Below are 19,066 nucleotides of genomic sequence, written 5' to 3' on the forward strand. Positions count from 1 at the left end.
CACCACTGCTGCCTGGAGTGGCTGTCACCAGTTTGTATTCTGAAGATTTCCTAACTTTGCATTTCTGTGACTGAAATCTATGAGGGTATGTGGTGCTCTTGGGAGCCACAAGAGGGAGTGGGTGAGCTGGCTGACGTGGACACTGGGAAATGAATCCAGGCTCTCTGTTCTAAACCTTTGACCCATTCGTTGGCCCCCAATGTCATTTGTTTTAGAAACAGGTTCTCACTGACAGTGTTGTTTGTGGCACTGGGCCCCCTGAAAGCTGGGCAAGCACTCTACACACTAACAACAGACTGCCTTGTTTTGGTTTTAACCTTGGTCTTGTTATCTGTCTCTGTCTTCTGTTGGAACTGAGAAGACTAGGTTGGCCTTGAACTGTTGTTCCTGCCTGGTCATCCTGAGTATCCTCTTCCAGGCGAGGAAAAAAAAAATCCTGGCGGCTCTCTTTTCTCCCTAATTTTTCTGTCCTCGGCTTGTGCCTGGCCTGCTCCTTTGGCAAGCTGAATTCCTGTCCATCCGCCCCACCCACCCACCTGAATTCCTGTCCGTTCCCCCCTCCCCCCCTCGCCCGCCCTCCAGCTCAGGCTGGTCAGAGCTGCAGTGCTTCTAAACATGGGGGCTCACGTTTGGCTTTGGTTTGTTTTTCTGAGACAGGGTTTCTCTGTGCAGCTCTGGCTGTCCTGAAATTCACTCAGTAGACCAGGCTGGCTTTGAATTCACAAAGATCCTCCGGGCTCTCCCTCACAAGTGCTGGGTATGAAGGTGTACACCGCCACGCCTGGCCTGTGGCACACACTTCAGGAGGCACTGAAGGCAGGTCTCTAAATTCAAGGTCAGTCTGGTCTACAACAGGGCGCGACCACCTCCAAAAAAACCAAAGTGCTGAGCTCTCTGCCGGCAGCTCCCTTTCCCAGCTGGCTGCCCGTGTGAGCTGGCTGGTTTGTGTTTAAGGTCTGGCCACATTTCGCTTTGAGTGTGCTTTGGTCAGTGACCACAATCCCTCCTGCATGCTGCACCACAAGCCTTCATGCCTTTAGAATCAGGGCCAGGGCAACACTGACCCACGGGGAAGGTGAAGCGGAGAGGCCAGCCTGTTGAGCAGCCGGGACGACACATCTGTGTCTCAACCATTCTTTCCTTGTGAGATCTATTTTTAATTCTGTGTATGCATGTGTGCAGGTGTCCCTAGAGGCCAGAGGAGTCAGTTCCTCCTGGAACTGAACGTTCTTGGTCCAATTTGGTACCACTACCTGACAGGAAACACTACAATGATTATAAATACAGCAAAGTGCGCTTCCAGGAGCAGGCATAGCAAGCTTACAGGCATCTGTGAGTCACATGACCTGGGTGCTGGCCACGGAACTCAGATCCTCTGCAAGAGCAGTACCCAGTCTTACCTGCCAAGCCCACCACAACCATCCTCAACCAATCCCTTCTGAGGGCAAACCCAGTTTCCCTGAAACTTCTGCCTAGTGCCTCCCTGCACCCATCGCTTCTTCGCCTTCAGAAAACTGACTGCTTCTCCCAGTCTCCTGTCCCCTGCCCACCCCTCACGCCCCTCACACACGGGGTCTCTGTTGAGGCTGTCCTGGTTCTGGAGTCTTGTTCTTCTAGAGGTCACAAAATGGTGGCCTGGTGGTCTCATGAGACTCACAGCAGATTTTGTTTGGTCCTCAGTGTGTGTAGTTTTGATTTAAAGGCCGCCAGGCGGGGCAAGCGCTCTCCAGGTTCGCCACAGTCCCTAGCATCCCATGTCTCAGAGCCACGGGCACACATTGGCTGTGTGGCCAAGTCACCACCTTGCCTTCATGTCTTCAGCTGCCACCTGAGTCCCCTATTCTCTCTCAGTTTGTGAGAATCACCCGGGAAAGGGCCCTCCCAGCCCCTCCCAGCCAGACCCCAGGGCAGGTGCAGAAGCTCACCAGCTAGCAGGGCCAGGCTGTCCCAGGATGGGGTGGGTCAGTCAAGGAGAAGGAAAGCCCATGGCCAGAAGGATAATCAAATTGGATCTTTACTGAGCTATGGTGAACGCATGGAACACAACACAAACATGTATGATACTAGAGTCCATACTTTAAATTCAAAATTGAAAAAATACAAATTGAAAAATAGAAATATTTAATTATTAAAATTTCTCTCTTGTAACTCTTGTGCCTTTGAGTGGCGGCCAGAAGGTTGGCACCTGTCCTTCTACACCCAGAGATCAGTGCTGGGCCTTGCATGGGGCAGAGACACAGGCAGATGAGAATTCAACCTTGATCCTTAATGGAGTTTTTGATTTAGGTCTGTAATGAAAACAGTGACTGTCACAAGTGTGGGCAGCCAAGCATCTGGGACCCTCGCCACACCACAGAACGGCGAGCACCCTGGAGCACTGCAACTTGCACTGGGGTCTGTGTTCACACAACCATTAAGAGTGAGCTAGCCAGTGCTAGCTCAGGATCAAGTAGAGCACGGCCCTTGGGGGGACTTGGTCTTGGGTCTCACAGTGTAAGGGGCTGGTCCTGGCACCTCTCATTTCAGACATGGCTGCAGCAAGGTTAGCAGTCCCACTGTTCCACGGCAGTGGCATCTGTCCGCCAGGACCACACCAGTCATACATTCAGGAGCTGTTTGTGAATATCCCTGCTGAGACAGATTCAATGTTCAACCACAAGTTTCTAACTGACCTCCAGGGAACAAAAGCATGGCTTTGCACACTTTGAAATGAACCAAGCATGCCAGTTTGGATTTCCTGCATATCCTGGTCTCAGAGGTTGGCTCAGTTCAAGCACAGGAATGCCAGAGTCGAGGTGTCATGCATCTGAATTCCTGGTGATTGAGGCGAGGACCTGATCCAGGTCCTTGACAAACAGTGTCACTTGGGATCGAGGTACAGGATGGCCCCTCATGATGGACGACCTGGTCACCGTGATGGGGCTGTAGTTGTGCTTATGGATTCTGATGTGTGTGCCTGCACAAGAGCAAGTCACTTCAAAGCGAGGGGCTGGCGAGGGGCCACCTCACAGACTTCAGCTGCATGGAGATCACTGCCACCTCAAATAAATAAAGCTGACCGTGTGGTCAGAGTTTCCGCACAGCCATGGCTCAGGCCGCTGGACCCCAGAAGGCCTCTGACTCCTGAGTTTCAGCCTGCGAAAGCTTGTCAGACCCACAGGCCAACCTTGAGGATGCAGTTCTGTTCAGGACACGGGAGTTCTTTACACGTCACTCCATGGCTCCTACTCGTGGCTCTCTAGAGCCTCGCTGGCGCGGAGGGCCCTCTTGAGCTGCTGCAGGAGCAGGTCGCGGCTCTGCGCTGTGTACTGGTCGTAGCTCTTGCTGTGCTGCGACTCATAGTGGCGCTTCAGGTTGTACTCTTTCAGGACTGACACGTTTTTTTTGCATATTAAGCACGTGGGCATGCTCTTCACTTCCACAAAGAAATAGTCTCGCTCCCATTTTTCTCGAAACACGCGGCCCTCTCCTTCTTTCTTTCGTTTGGCCACTTTTGAAGGAGACATGGGTACAAGAAAGATTTCACTTTTCTCTGAATGCTACCACAGAACCACCACGGTGCCAGCCTCGTGACTGAGGCAGGGCCCTTGCCTCACCGTGGAAGAGCAAGAGAGAGTGGTGGGGACTGTGGCGAACCCAAGAGCATGAGCCCCATTGATGGGGCAGACCCAGCTACTACTGCCAGGCAAAAGGGTGGCCCCGGGTGTCAGGTTTCCAACAAGTCGACAGGAGCAATTATGCATGTGTGTGAATTTCACTTGAGTTTTACAGCTAACTGGAAGAAAGAAAGTGGCAGATGCTAACACAGGGAAGGCCAAACAAAACTCAACTGTGGTGGTCCACGGCCACTAGACTGTGGCCTCTCTCCTGGGATGGGTGGGTGACCTGCACGTTAACCAACGTCCCAAACCCAGGTGGTGGTGGTCCAGGCACAGCCCACACTCATGGTTAACATGTGCCTAAGTGACAAATACCTCACTCCATCTCCAGGGGACAACCTGCAGACGGGCCTGAGGACACCCTACAGGACACGGGCTTCCCCACTGATCCACCTCCAACTGGAACCCACTGCCTACTCTGTGCATAACCTTGACTGCACACACTGTCCCAAAGGGACATCCTGACTTCCTGGTGTGGCACATGTCACCTGAACAGTCCCATGACTTTGCTTCCTTCCTGCCCTGTTCCTATGTATCCGCGAGCCTTTCTGATACCAGCCCCTCTGGCAGTCTCTGGGGTCCAACATCCCCAGGACAAATCTCAAGCATTCCAGTCTGGACTCCACCTCTGCCTCCTCCCTGAAATGCTCGTGTTCCAGGAGCATCCACCTCCTGACCCTGCACATCCCTTTTCTGTGGCTTTGGCTATCTGAACCTAGGTCCCTCCTGGCTCCCAACTGCTGCTTCTCCTTCCAGGCTCCTCGGAACCCTGGCTGGGTCAGAGGCATTCTGGGCTCTGTAACCCCTTGAGTGCACATGAGCTGTGCACTACCTGCCCACCTGCCTCTGAGCCTCCCAGAACCAGGCCACACCATGTTGCCTCCAACTCACCCTGTGGCCCAGCATCACCCAGCCGGGGCCTTGGGGAGTCTGCAAGGCGAGAGCAAAGACAGCCCTAGGGGCGTCAGTGACGGGAGCCGGGCATTGTTAAAAGGAACTTTATTGGGTGTTGGGTTCAGATGAGGTCCATGAGGATGTCGTCCTCCATGACGCTGGGCTGCAGGCCCGGCTGGGGGACCGGGCCTCGGGGACCCCCGCTCAGCAGCATCTGACCTGGGGGGCAGTGGGAAGGGACTGCATCTCCCAGTGGTCCCTGGGGCCATTGAGGACCCCGAGTCTCTCATCCCACCTCTTCTGGGGACCCAAGGTAGTCAAGTTTCTAGTAAGCTCCAGGGACAGCCAGAGCCAGAGATCCTTCTAAGCCCAACTAGATGCACACTTTCCTTTGACCCTTTGGGAGCCCTTCCCCCAACAGTTCACTGACCCTAAAACATCTGCGAGCAGCCCAGGACAGCAGGGAAAGATTGTGGGATGTCTCACTCACTGAGGCCTTGCTCCCATGGCTGAACTTCCCCTCTAGAGCTATGGGAGGCCCTTTGGTAATGGGGTCCTTGCCCGTGGCTGTAGGGACTCCCAGTCTAGATCCCTGCCCTCCCTGAACACCCTTACCTGGCAGTGGAGCCCGCTGGGGAAGCTGTGCAGGCCAAGACTGGGCAGGTGGAGGGTGCAGGAGTTGCGGCCCCAGCTGGGGTTGCCCCAGGCTCTGATGTGGTGGTGGAAGCAGAGCAGGGGCCCCTGGAGGCTGCAGGTGGTGAAGGGAGGCCTGGGGTGGGGGTACCCCAGTCTGGAGTTGGAGAAGACAAAGAATGGCTCAGAGGAAGGCCTTACTGGTACAGCCCACCTCTTCCTACCAGAGACTCTGGGTGAGAACCTGCAACCCCCTGCTGCTCCCCCCCCCCCCCCCCGCCCCAGTCTCACCGGTGCCGGGTTAAGAAGCAGGCTCCGCAACTGGGGATTAGCCCCAGGGTTCTGGGGACGAAGGATGGGTCCAGAAGGAGGTGGGCCGGGGGCTGTTCCTGGAGGACCCTGGGGAGCCCCTGTGGGGGCCTGGGTAGTGCCTTGGGGTGGGGGCTGCCCTGTAGCCACAGAGGCCCCCACAGCACCTTGAGGCTGGGACTGTGGCGGCGCGCGGAGCTGGAGCTGGGGAACAGACAGCATGAGGAAGGACAGCCAGTAGGTGGCTGCCCCAATTCCACCCAACCCCCAGCCCCAGCCCCACCAGTCCCCACCCGAGTCCTCACTAGATTCTGCGGGGGCCTCGCTTGGTCCTCCAGAATGGGGCCCAGGCCTGGAGGTGCCTGCTGTGCCCCCATCTGCACGGGGACAGAGAGGACAGATCAGTGGTGAGGGCAGGCTGTCTGAAGCTGTCGGAGGACCTGGTATGCAGGAGTAGGGTGCTGTCCTCTAAGGACACCACGTAGGAAGTGCATCACACCCGCCTGGACACTGAGGAGGGACCAATGCTGCTTTGCCAGGACACAAGGGACACATGGACGAAGACGACCTATCTTGGCACTAGAGATGAGGCCATGACGACTGGGCTCTGGGGTGATGAGAGGACACTGGCTGGCCATCAGCACACTCACCCCTCGCTGCTGCTCCAGCTTCTGCTGCTGGACCTGCTTGTGGTTGGTGATGACCTGGCGGATGCCGTTGACAAAGCCACTCTGGTCGTAGGGGATGAGGCCCATGAAGATCTTCTTCTTGGACGAGTACAGGAGCATGAGCACGCGCACCTCGCATGGGGCTGTGTGTGGGAAGTGCACGCAGCCCGCCTGTGGACAGAGACTCTTCAGAAGCAGCCTACCAGAAAGGCACAGGATACCTTACCTCATTCTACAAGCCCTATGGGCAAGAGGTAGGGAGGTCTCACTGCACAAGGCCAGGGAGGGCAGGCTGGCTTGGCAGCTGCCCTGGAAACAAAAGACTGAGGGTGACAGGCAACCAAGGGCACCTGCTGCCCACCGAGGAGAGGAAAGACAACAGGCCACAGCAGAAGCCCATGGTGACCCTGAGTGCCTCCACCTCATGTCTCACTCTGCACAGTGCTGGCCTAGCTCCCCAAGTCACCCTGGGGAAGATGCCAGGAAGTCAGGGCTAGACCCTTGAGGACGGGTCTATCTCTCTGCCAGTGCCCAGCAGCATGGACCAGAGAACAGCAACACCACAGGGCAGCAATCCTGGGAGTCAGCTGGCGCCCATCAACATAGTCCACCCAGACCAGGCAGCGCCACTCAGGCCAGGGTACTGGGGAGTGTCCTCCGTACAGGGGTGCAGCCTAAGGACCCAGTTCTGGCTCCGGTAAAAGGAAGGAAATTACAATCACTGTCTTAAAGGGCACCCAGAGGCTGGGGTGACTACATTGTGCCTATGAGAGGCTAGGGGTTGACGTCACTGAGCTCCCCCTCTGGGTTTTGCTCTGCAGCAAAAACATTAGTTCCTGCTACTCAGTCTTGAAACATGCCCCCAGAATTCAGTGTTTGCACTGGGGAAGCCAGCGATGGGCCCCACCAGAGGATCCTGGGTCCAGCTGAGCTTCCTGACAACAGCCCTGACAGAATCGCTGTGTGCTTGCTTCAGCCACAGACAAGAGTGCAGCAGGCTGATTCCCCACACACAAGCGCCAATCCACTAGCACCCAGGAAGGTGGGCCTCCACAGATGGGACAGGCCCAATGCCACAGAGTGGGGACAGAGATAAGAACAGGGCCAGAGAAGCCAGCTCTCAGGAGCCTGAGACAGGAGGATGTCCAAGTGGAAGTCTTACTACATGGCAAGACTTGTCTCAGATCAACAACAACAACAAAAACCAGCACCATGGGACAGGGATGCAGCAGGCGCCAGAACATGTGGTCAAGCAAGGCCTGGGCCTGTCTGCAGCCACAAGTGACGATCGAGGCCTCAGGGCCTGGGGCTTCTCACCAAGTCAGCAGAGAAGGGGACAGAAGTTAGTGCCCACCCCCTGCCCGCCACTCACAAAGCCATTGCCCATGATGCGGTAGAGGCCTTTGAGGGACTCCAGGTCCTTGTTGGTGAAGTGGAACTGAACCATTCTTGAGTTCCGGAACAGCGGCCCCAGGGTGGTCTGGAAACATGCAGGCGTCACATGGGGGCAATACACGGTAAGGGGAAGCATTATGTGGGGAACAAGGGCAGGGTCAGGCAGGCCTTGGCCTGGCAGGACGTACTAGCAACTGCTGAGGGATGAGCTGCATGATCAGTTTCTGGGGCCATTGCTCAGTCTTCCTGGGGGAGAAAGAGAGAAGAGAATCAGGAGAGGCCAGGCTGAACCTGCCCCTACCCCTGACAAATACCTACAGGTTTTCTCCATGGTTCACATAGACCTGGCAAGGCAGAGACCTTGTCAGCTTGGTGTTGGCATCCACAGATGCAGGCTTTGGTTTCTGAAGGAGAAAGGGTGAATCAGCCAGGGCCTCCTTTCTCAACCTCCACAGCCCCTGGAGCCCCACAACTCCTCTACGTCCCAGCAGCCTCACACCCATGCTCCCAAAGTTCACAAATATTGCCCCTCCTCTGAGCCCAAAATCTTGTAATAGATATTCCCCAGAAGTCACAATACCTAAGGCCCTGCTGGGAGCCCAAATTCTAGGTTTTGGTGCGTGCACGCTGTGTGCACATGCGTTTATGTGTGTGCGAACAAGCGAGGGGGGGAGGCTGGGGATGGAAGCCTTGTGCCTGGCAGTTAATTGTTCAACTACTGAGCTTCAACATACATTTTTGTTGTTGTTGTTTTTCTGAGATAGGATCTCACTATATGTCTCTCTCTGGCTGTGGCTGTCCTGGAACTCCCTATGTAGACCAGGCTGGCCTTGAACTTACAGAGATCCACCTGCCTCTGCCTTCCAAGCACTGAGACTGAAGGTGTGTGCCACTATGCCTGGCTTCAACACAATTTTTGTTTGTTTTTTTTTGAGACAGGGTTTCTCTGTGTAAAAGCCTTGGCTGTCCTCTGATGGAGGAGTATCTATGTGTTACTTTCATTGGTTAATAAAGAAACTGCCTTGGCCCCTTTAATAGGACAGAAAATTAGGAAGGCAGAGTAGACAGAACAGAATTCTGGGAGACAGAAGGCAGACGCTTCAGGCAGTCGCCATAGTCGGTCACCATGCCTCTCCTCTCTGAGTCGGATGCAGGTTAAGATCTCTCCTGGTAAGCGACCACCTTTTGGTGCTACACAGATTACTAAATATGGGTTAAAGCAAGATGTGAGAATTAACCAATAAGAGGCTGAAACTAATGGGCCAGGCAGTATTTAAAAGAATACAGTTTCCATGTAATTATTTCGGGTGTAAAGCTAGCCGGGTGGCGGGACACAGCCCCGCTGCTCCATCTACAGTCCTTGAACATGTTCTACAAAACCAGGCTGGCCTCGAACTCACAGATCCCACAAGTGCTGGGATTAAAGGCACGTGTCACCACTGCCCGGCTTGACTTAATTATTCTTAAAACCCAGTTGTGGCACTTGGGTGCACTTGTGAAACAGAGGCAAGTGGACCTCTTTGAATTTGAGGTCTACAAAGTGAGTTCCAGAACAGGTTCCAAAGCTACACAGAGAAACCCTGTCTCAAAAAAAAAAAAAAAAAAAAAAAAAAAAAAAAAAAAAAAAAAACCCAACTGTGATAATACCTGGTTCACACATCCTAGCCTTCTTCTGGACCAGCTCCTCTGGGAGCTACCCACTTCCCACACACCCAACAAGTGCTCAAACCCCCTCACCTCCTGCCACTCGAGGACCCCACTCCAAGCCAGGAGCTTGTTGGACACTGACTGTTGTCCACCAAGTGCAGGAGCCCCAAGCTGGGCCGGTGAAGGACCACTGACCCCACCTGGAGCTACAGTGCTTGCCTGCTGAGGAGAACACACAACAACAGTGGCTACCCTAAAAGGGGCAGGACAAAGACCCCTTCCTTTTTATACCACCACCACCACCACCACCACCACCACCACCACCACCACCACCACCACCACCACCACCAGGTGTACCAGGGGCCATCATGCCATTCATGAGGAACCAGACCCCAAAACTACAGGCACCTCAGAACAGCTTGAGGCCCACACTCCTGCCCCAGAGCTGCAGAGCACAGCTGTGAGCTTTCCTGTTGCTTCTCCCCCATGCAGGAGGCATGCGCTTCCCATCCACCATGAGCAGGGAACAGGGCTAGGTTCTATAACACACCACCTACCAGAGATGGAGCCCCAGGCTGGGCAGTGGGTGCCAGACCTGGTCCAGGGGCCACAGTGGAGACTAGGCTAGGCTGGGAAGCAGGAGGTGGCTTGGGGGCTCCAGGAGGCCCAGGAGCCAATGGGGGTGCTGGGGCCTGGCTGAAGGGGGGCCCCACTCCTGAAGCAGGTTGCTGGAGAGGGTTGATGGGTGAGAAGCGTGGGCCCAGCCCAGCCTTCTGATTCTTAGCTGCCTCCACAGCATTCTGTGCAGCCACCTGAGCAGCACTGAGGTTCCCAGGGACCTGTCACATGGGAAGAAGACCACACACCCCTACAACTATGTACTTGTAGCCCCACGAGGCAAACCACACCACTCTCATAACCCAGGAACTCCAGCCCCCATCACCACAAAGGCCATTCCTTGACCTGTGGGGCCCCTCACATTGTAACCCAATGTTTCATCATGTCCTCCCAGGAGACCATGGCTCTGCACGGCTCCTGGAAACATCCTTACCTGGTACTGTGGTGGGACGGGGGGCAGAGCCTGCTGGGGGGCTGCTGAGAGTGTGCTGGCTGAGGATGGAGCTGGAGGCAGGGGAACTGTTTGCTTGGGCTGCAGAGGGCCTGGGGCTGAGCTGCCGCCAACTGAGCACAAGAGAGACAGGGTTGAGGGTAGAAAGAGGGACATCCAAATCCAGGTTAAGAGTGTGGTAAAGAGTAGCCCCCCTCCGTGCACCACACCCGGCCTCACCAGGCAGTACGAGCCCACGCACTAGCACCATGTGCCGCGGGTCCTGGCTCACATCTGCTGGAGGCTGCAAGGGCTCCAGCAGGGCCGGAGGAGCCGCCTTCTCAAACAGAAGCCGAAGGGCAGGCAGTTTTCTTGGAGAAACAATGGAGAAGTGGATCCCACGCTACAGGAAGGGTAAGGCAGGAATGGGGCCTCCAGAAGCGAGTGGGGCTAGCCCCTTCCCCACTACATGGAGGGACAGTCTGGCCCTCCGACCACAACTTTCATCAGAATGTTGGGGAGTGGATGGTAAAACAGGACATTGGGGTCCGGGAGGATTCTGACAATCCTAAGTAGGCATAGAGTTCTTGCCTATTTTTTTGACTCAGGTTTTCAGACCCCGGCCTGTTTCCTAGGATCCAGAGGTATGGGCCCATCCTCCTCCCTCACACAAAGGGGTGCAGGCCCTCCCATTCAGCACCCCAGCTCACCTCCCCTATCTTCTGCACCAGGCTCTCGGTTGTACAGCCGGAGTACGTGGTGCTCTCCACGGCAGGCAGCAGGTATGGGGGCGAGTTGCAGATGAGGAGGCAGACTCTGTGCGTCTGGCCACTGCCAGGGACAAAGTCAAGCAATGGAGCAGGCACTCACTAGCAGCAGCTCAAGGTCATGCCCTCACCAGCTAGGATCATTTGCAGTTGACAACACTAAGGCTCTTGGACTGAGTCACCTATTGGGCAAGGGGCACAGGAGGGAGGTCCCAGCTAGTGTCGGGTCAGAGGGCGCTGGCCTACCCTGACCTGCACAGGGCCCCTGCTCCCCTCCAGCTCCAGCGAGAGGACTGAGGAGGGCTCAGGAGGTGCACACTCACATCTGTTCCCGCATCTTCTTGAAGTCATCGAACAGCTGCAGGGCAGTGCTCAGGCCTTCCGCAATGAGGCTGCAGCTCTCACCACCGCCGCCCATGAACCTGAGGGACAGTTAGTCAGGCACAGTACCCCTGCCCAGGCACTTAGCACTGCTCCTCCCGTCCCACACTGCACTGCGCCTTAAATGGACACCATCTCAGAGTCCTCCTCGGTGACAAAGCAGCACTGGGCAGGGGGGAAAGGCAGGGAAAAGGTATAAGAGGGAAGAGAAGGGCCCAGGACCCGGAGGCTAGCTTCTGTGCTCTCAGTCCTGGTGTGCCCAATGCCATCCTCCTGCTGCCCTTTCCGGAGTGGGCCATTTGCTTCGCTGGTTTGTTCCCCTTTTCTCTCTTTTTCTCACTGTGTAGCCCTGGCTGTCCTGGAACTCACTTGGAACTGAACCAGGATGACCTTGAAGTCACAGCAATCATCCTGCCTGTGCCTCACAGGTGCTAGGATTAACGGTGTGCATTACTGTGCCTGGCTTTTGCTGGATTTTGTTTGTATTTTATGTGTATGATGTTTTGCCTGGATGTCTGTACACCACACACATGCGTGGTGGCCTTGAAGGCCAGGAGAGGGCATTAGGTCACCAGAAACTAGAGTTACGGGTAGTTGTGAGCCACCATGTGGGTGCTGGGACTCAAACTTGGGGCCTCTGGAAAAGCAGTCAGTGTTCCCGCCCGGGGAGAAGCACTAAGACAGCCTCCGGTATACTATGGTGAAATGCACTCGCAGACAGGATCAGGTGAGCCACAGTGGCTATACAAGTAACGGGGGAGAGAGAAGTCGTTACAGGACTCCAATCCAGGGACACTTCCATTTCTCTGATGAAGGGGAAGGTGGGAGCAGGTGTGGACCAAGCCACCAAGCACCTGAGTTCAGGGGCTGCTCCTCTGCCGGCACTGTGGTCTTGGCTGCAGCAGCCACACTCCTCTCAAACACGGCTTCTGGTACTTTCCCACGGCCGCCTAGGAAGCCCACTCCCAATCTCCCCCCATAAGCAGGGAGAGGGTCTGAGCCATCTCGTTTCTTGTCCCCAGCCTGGTCTATCTGTCTGGCCCACAAGAGGCCAGTAAAGCCTTTGGCTGGGCCTACACTGGTGCTGCTTCCTCTGCCTGCCAGGCTCGCGGATGGCTGATGCACCTGTCTTTGCCTAGACTCTGCCCCAAAGCGACTTCATTCTGGTCTGGGAAGGGACCCAACTTATCTACCCTATGTGCCCAGCGTGGCCTCCTCCAGGAAGCCACCCACCAGACACCACCACAGTGGCACAGCTCATGCAGACCCTGTGGAAGCGACACCTCCCACCATGGCCACTCTTCATGGCTCCCTCTGTTGCCTTCATCAGGAGTCTCCGTCAGGGGCTGCAGCTCTATAATTTGCAGACACCAAGTTTTGGGCATGGCTTGATAGACAGACAGATGCACCTGAAATCTCTAGGTGTTCCCACACTGTGTCCTCAGGCCTGACACCCTGGGGCTTGGAGCTTGTCCCATGCTTCTCTCTAGGGACCTTCCCTGGTATTGGCATAAAAACAGACAGGAGGACCAATGGAACCGAATAGAAGACCCGGATATCAATCCACCCATCTTCGAACACCTGATATTTGATAAAGAAGCAAAAAATACCAAATGGAAAAAAGAAAGCATATTTAACAAGTGGTGCTGGCATAACTGGATATCAACATGTAGAAAAATGAAAATAAACCCATATCTATCATCATGCACAAAACTCAAGTCCAAATGGATCAAAGACCTCAACATAAAGCTAGCCACACTGAACCTTACAGAAGAGAGAGTGGGAAGTACACTTGAATGCATTGGCACAGGGAACCACTTCCTATATAGAACCCCAGCAGCACAGACACTGAGAGAAACAATTAATAAATGGGACCTCCTGAAACTTAAAAGCTTCTGTAAAGCAAAGAACACGGTCAACAAGACAAAACGACAGCCCAAAGAATGGGAAAAGATCTTCACTAACCCCACATCAGACAGAGGTCTGATCTCCAAATATATAAAGAACTCAAGAATTGGACACCAAAAGATCACATAATCCAATAAAAAAAAAAATGGAGTACAGACCTAAACAGAGAATTCTCAACAGAGGAATCTAAAATGGCTGAAAGACACTTAAGGAAATGTTCAATATCCATAGTCATCAGAGAAATGCAAATCAAAACAACTCTGAGATTCTATCTTACACCTGAAAGAATAGCCAAGATCAAAAACACTGATGACAACTTATGCTGGAGAGCTTGTGGGGAAAAGGGAACACTTCTGCATTGCTGGTGGGAATGCAAGCTGGTACAACCCCTTTGGATGTTAATGTAGCGATTTCTCAGAAAATTAGGAAACAACCTTCCTCAAGACCCAGTAATACTACCTTTAGGTATATATCCAAAGATGCTCAATCATGCCACAAGGACATGTGCTCAACTATATTCATAGCAGCTTTGTTTGTCATAGCCAGAACCTGGAAACAACCTAGATAGCCCTCGATCGAAGAATGAATAAAAAAAGTGTGGTATGTTTACACAATGGAATACTACACAGCAGAAAAAAATAACGACAGCTTGAATTTTGCAGGAAAATGAATAGAGCTAGAAAACATTATTTTGAGTGAGGTAACCCAGACACAGAAAGACAATTATCACATGTACTCACTCATAGGTGGTTTTTAAACATAAAGCAAAGAAAGCCAGCCTACAAACCACAATCCCAGAGAACTTAGACAACAATGCAGACACTAAGAGAGACTTACATAGATATAATCTGCATGGGAAGTAGAAAGTAGAAAAAGACAAGATCTCCTGAGTAAACTGGGAGCATGGGGACTTTGGGGGAGGATTGAAAGGAGGAGGGGAGAGGCAGAGAGGGGAGCAGAGAAAAACATAGAGCTCAATAAATATCATGAAAAAAAAGAAAAAATTTACCACCAGTCACATATACAATAAGCAAGAGGGTTTTATTAATTTCAACAGGTTAGGGTGGCACATGGCGACAGCCCAAGAGGCTCACAGACCCCCTTTAAACCAGGTTAGGGGAATTCCAGCAAGGGGAGGTTAGTTTTGGGGCTGACTGGTGTATTTAAACAGTTTACAGTTGCTATAGGACTGGTTGGTAGCTCAGGTTAGGCCTTTCCAGCTGCAGGGTGGGAGAAGCTCTCTTTAGTTCTCTGAAGCTTGCACAAGGCTGCAGGGCAGGGCGCCCTCTGGTTGCCCCTGGGTCGTGGCTTTCCCAAGAACTGCCTGCTCAGCTCCAGCCAGTCCCAGTAAACTGAAGCTAAGGCCCAGTCCCTGGCAGGGGCTATTAGAAACCTGTCATGGCTCTGGTCTGGCTCCCTGATCCTCTCACCATGCACCAAGACAACCCTACATCCAGTCCTGCTACCTAGCTTCCTGCTACTGAAGAAAGCAAACCATAAGTTTCTCAGCCTCTCTGAGACCTGTCTGAGGCAAGGGCACCAGGGAACAGCCTCAGGTGGCGGCAGGAATGTTGTGACGCAGCAGAGGGAGCACTTGCCTGACTGTGCCAGCACTGGAGGCTGTACATCTGTCCGCTGACCATCGCCACCCAGTGCTGCCAGCGACATGTGAGTTAAGAAAAAATAACTCAGCCTTTAATCCCAGCACTCGGGAGGCAGAGGCAGGCAGATCTCTGTGAGTTTGAGGCCAGCCTGGTCTACAGAGTAAGTTCCAGGACAGTCAGGGCTACACAGAGGAAACCCTGCCTTGAAAAACAACAACCAAACAAAGGAGCCCAGAGCAAGGCTCTTCCTAACCACACTGTACTCCTTGTCTCCAAGCAGCAACAGCAGAAGGGGAGACTTCCCAAGCAGGGCCAAGTCCTGCTGACTCCCATTCCAGCCCTGCCCAGAACATCTTGGGAATGGGTCACAGGCCTTGATCAAAACAGTGTTCCTGGGAGAGTTAAGCAATGCTGAAATGCCTAGCTGAGGCCACCAAAACGAGGACACTTGTGTTTCCAGGGTCCTAAATGTAGAACTGTCCAGATAGTATCTCCCTCTTATCTTCAAGTGCCCCCGGCCAGCCTTTCCCCAGGGAGGGCCCACTCCTACAATCCACACAAAGGTCTGCGTCTGTGAGGGCCTTTCCCAGCACTGTTTACACAGCCACCTCCTTGAGCCTTGTAGGAGTCAGACCCTTCTTGGAAGCAGTCCAGAGGAGAAACAGCAGGCACCTGCCTTCCACAGGGGTCCAGAAGTGGAGGCAGTGACGGGAAGCAGAGGACAACTGGCTGATAACAAAAGTCACAGAAGTTCCTCGCTCAGAGATGTGCCCAGGAGACTTAGCAGCCAAGCAGGAGCTGAAGAGAACAGAGCTGGCTGGCACTGCTCTTGGACTCCCGGCTAAGCAACTATGAAGGAGGTCTCACAAGCATCTGCATCAACCCTGACGTGCAGCTGTACAGACCCCGGGCTCCACAGAATTCCAAAGGCTGTTACTCAAGGCTCACCTCCACCTAGCCCGGAAGGTCTTAAATAAGGAAGGCGTCATCTGGCCTCTAGGAGACAACTTTCCAGGGGGCATCGCCAGCTGGCGGGGAGAGCTCAGGGACGCTATCAACATCCTCATCCAGGAGCACTTGCCAGGCATGGACAAAGCCCCGGGTTCCACGCCCAGCAGTGTGCGCATGCGCACACACACAAATCCTAACTTTCCACAGCACCCAGGACAGGCTTCACAATACAGAATTATCTATTTTCAGGACCTAGAGAGATGGCTCAGCAGTTAAGAACACTGGCTGTTCTTCCAAAGGACCCAATTCCCTACACTCACATGGCAGTTCGCAACTGTCTGTAACCAGTTCCAGAGGATTTGGCACCCCTGAACAGACACACGTAAAATCTCAATGCACATAAAATAAATTAAAAGATCTTTAAAAAAAAATGATCTAGTCCAAGCCAGGTGTAGCGGCTCAGAGACGTAGACTGAAGCAGCTGAGGAAGGAGGATGAACAGGCAAAGGCCAGCTCTTGCTACACAGGGACTTTGTGGCTAGCCTGGAAAACCTGATAAGACACTGTCTCCAGTTTAAAAATGGACTAGAGGCTGGAGAAATGGCAATGCTAAGAGAATGGCTGCTCTTCCAGAGGACACAGATTGGACTCCCAGCACCCACATGGCAGCTCACGCAGTCTAACTCCTGTTCCAAAGAATCCTATTCTCTCTTTTGGCCTCCAAGGGCACCAAGCACACAAGTGATACACAGACATGCATGTAGGCACAACACTTGTACACTTTCAGCAAAAAGAAATCAGTCTTTTTTAAAAACTTGTGTGCCATGTGTCAACGATGCCTAGAACAGGAACCCAAGCTGCCAAGTGGAGTGTAAGGCCAGCTCTCCATCCGTCTACTATGTACACTACGTACACACACACACAACCAAACACAGCAGACATGCAAAGCATACCTGCTTCACCACAGCAGGAAGGCAAGAACCAGCACTGTCAAATGAACCTTGACCACAGCCAAACTGGCTTTCCCTGGGAAAGATTAGCTTGAGAGACTTCCCTCCCAGCATCCAGCAGTCTACAATGTTGCTCACTTGCAAACCAAGCACAAGAACAGGGCAAGCAGTGAGCGGCCACTCGCATGTCGCTTACTGTGTGCCCTACACCAGCACCTGTGAGGATATGGTGGTCTGCCCCAGGGATCCCACCGCCTACCAAACAGGTGGTAACAAAAGTTGGTGTTGTGTCACTTGGTCATCAGAAATCTCTTTGCCCTCTGGGTTCAACCATTCACTCTGAGCAGAGAAAGCTGCCAGTCTGGAGACAATCAGGACCTGGAGACAATCAGGCAGCAAGGAACTAAGCAAGGCTCTGTCGACAGTCACAGAGCAAACCGTTCTGGATGTGGCTCTCCCCGATACCCACAGCGGCTTATCCTTCTGAGTTCCTGACTCGCAGATGGCTTCCTACGAATGCAACTGTTTCATCTGAAGTCTTTATTGGGAACAGGTTATGCGGCAACAGACATCCAATAGCACAAAGAACACATACAGGGCCCACATATTTCTCCAGCTCAGAAGGAACAGGCAGGCAGCATGAAGTAGCCTGGGACCCTGTGGTCACAGAGTTGTGTCTGAAGTCACCGTGACTACTCCAGGCTACCTAGCTCCACAAAACAGCCATGGTGGCACAAGTCTGTAATCCCAGCAACTAGAAAGTGAAGGCAGGAAGATGAGGAATCCAAGGCTAGCCTCGGCTACACTGTAAGCTATGATGCACCCCACAGAAGGACGCTCCAGGCCCAGGTGCACCCTGCAAACTGCTCTGGAATAGCAGGAGGAAAGAGGGGGAGAAGGGCAAGCTGACGGCATGACACTCAACCAAGCATACTCAGACACCGACTCTGTTCTGCGGACCATAAATGGAGGAAAAGCTCACTTGATGCCATCGAGCCAGGTGACAAACTCATAGGCACTGCTGGTTGGAGCATGACATTGTACGTAGGACTCTGGAGCGCAATCCACCGTGTTGAACACCACAAGGCTGTACTGGGTTCCACCATACTGGGAGAACAGGACAAAAGAACTTTGAAACTCAAGTCTTAAGCAGGGAACTTCAGATCAGGTCCGTACCCAGCTTCCTCCCTCAGCCTCGGAGGTCTACCGGCCTCCTCCCAGTGAGGCGGCCGCACACTCACGTCTCCACCGAAGTCCGTCTCCGCGGGCGGTCCCCCGTTGAAGTACCTAGAAAGACAGGAAAGGCGGCGTCGGCACGAGCCGTAGGTATCGCAGAGGGAGGCGACGTGGGCCCTCACTCACTCGATGGCGGGCAGCAAGTAGTGCTTGCGGAGTCCCTCGAAGTACGGCCCCAGGTTTGCTGTGCCCTCGATTACAAACACCACGTCGGCCACGAGGCCCCCGGCCCGAGCCGGGCCCTCGGACCCGGGGACCATGCCCCGCGCCGCCACCGCCAGCGCCGCCGCCGTTGCCGTCCCAGGACGAGGAGAAGTGCGCCTGCGCGATGCGCGCACCCGCGCCGGACGTCTGGCAGCCTCTGCTGATGCTAATGCGGCCATGTTTGTGCCGGGCACAAACGGGGAGTGGCGGTTTTATCTCTACCCTGGCGCTGCGGACACCATGAAACTCTCAGAATTGGCACAACGCGCCCCTTTAGGGGCCTCTTGAGGTCGAACAAACTTTTGTCCGCAATATTAAGCACAAAATAAATCGGAAAACGGTACATCCGGTCACCATCTTGGAGTCAGTCTCGAGTTTCCGACTCTGAGCTGAAGGGGAGGTTTGGGGAACCAGATTGCTAGGCAACGCGTACCCAGCCGTTGTTTTCTCACACAGAGATTAAGTTAATAAATTCTAGTCTTTCTGACCGGGGACAGATGGAAGAGAGCGGTCCAATCACATCTTCGGAAACGACGTTGCCAGGCAACACTGTAACGTTGCAGACGACTTGGAAGCCAGGGCAGTTGTTTTCGCTCGAAAAGAAGCGAATTCCAATTTAAGTGGCGGTTGCTAGGCAACTGATCTCTCTCTCTCTCTCTCTCTCTCTCTCTCTCTCTCTCTCTCTCTCTCTCTCTCTCTCTCTCTCTCCTCTCTCTCTCCTCTCTCTCTCTCTCCTCTCTCTCTCTCTCTCCCGTCCCCCCCCCCCCCGTTTTCTGGGAAAGAATCCAGTAACTGGCTCAAAACAAATACAT

General features: G+C 53.8%; 1 protein-coding gene across 6 annotated transcripts; it reads right to left on the reverse strand.

The window, feature by feature from the left end:
- Positions 1 to 1,998: 1,998 nt before the first annotated feature.
- Positions 1,999 to 18,354, reverse strand: Med25 (mediator complex subunit 25). Of its 6 annotated transcripts, none has more exons than XM_038313590.1 (17): positions 18,177 to 18,354; positions 18,056 to 18,101; positions 17,797 to 17,921; positions 11,344 to 11,442; positions 10,964 to 11,084; positions 10,494 to 10,656; positions 10,257 to 10,387; positions 9,763 to 10,044; positions 9,296 to 9,424; positions 7,877 to 7,962; positions 7,747 to 7,804; positions 7,536 to 7,643; positions 6,146 to 6,334; positions 5,801 to 5,872; positions 5,478 to 5,699; positions 5,169 to 5,343; positions 1,999 to 3,490 (listed from the first exon to the last, which is right to left on the reverse strand). In XM_038313590.1, the coding sequence occupies exons 1-17, from the start codon at positions 18,308 to 18,310 to the stop codon at positions 3,225 to 3,227; spliced, it is 2,406 nt and encodes an 801-aa protein (XP_038169518.1). In that variant the 5' UTR covers positions 18,311 to 18,354; the 3' UTR covers positions 1,999 to 3,224. The 6 variants fall into 6 exon arrangements, with proteins under 6 accessions (XP_038169518.1, XP_038169517.1, XP_038169519.1 ...); XM_038313589.1 differs by having other exon boundaries at positions 9,296 to 9,427; XM_038313593.1 differs by lacking the exon at positions 1,999 to 3,490 and adding an exon at positions 4,625 to 4,772.
- Between the last annotated feature and the right edge of the window lie 712 nt (positions 18,355 to 19,066).

The sequence above is a fragment of the Arvicola amphibius genome, chromosome 12, assembly GCF_903992535.2.
Source record: "Arvicola amphibius chromosome 12, mArvAmp1.2, whole genome shotgun sequence".
Classification (NCBI taxonomy): domain Eukaryota; kingdom Metazoa; phylum Chordata; class Mammalia; order Rodentia; family Cricetidae; genus Arvicola; species Arvicola amphibius.

Bases quoted from the DNA above. Each gene is read 5' to 3' on its own strand.
- Med25 (XM_038313589.1), bottom strand. From the start codon at position 18,310: ATGGTCCCCGGGTCCGAGGGCCCGGCTCGGGCCGGGGGCCTCGTGGCC. The intron at 11,443-17,796 runs GTGAGCTTTTCC...ACTGTCCCTCAG, and splicing joins ACCTGGCTCGATGGCATCAA to GTTCATGGGCGGCGGTGGTG. The intron at 6,335-7,535 runs GTGAGTGGCGGG...CTCTGTCCACAG, and splicing joins GCATCATGGGCAATGGCTTT to GCGGGCTGCGTGCACTTCCC.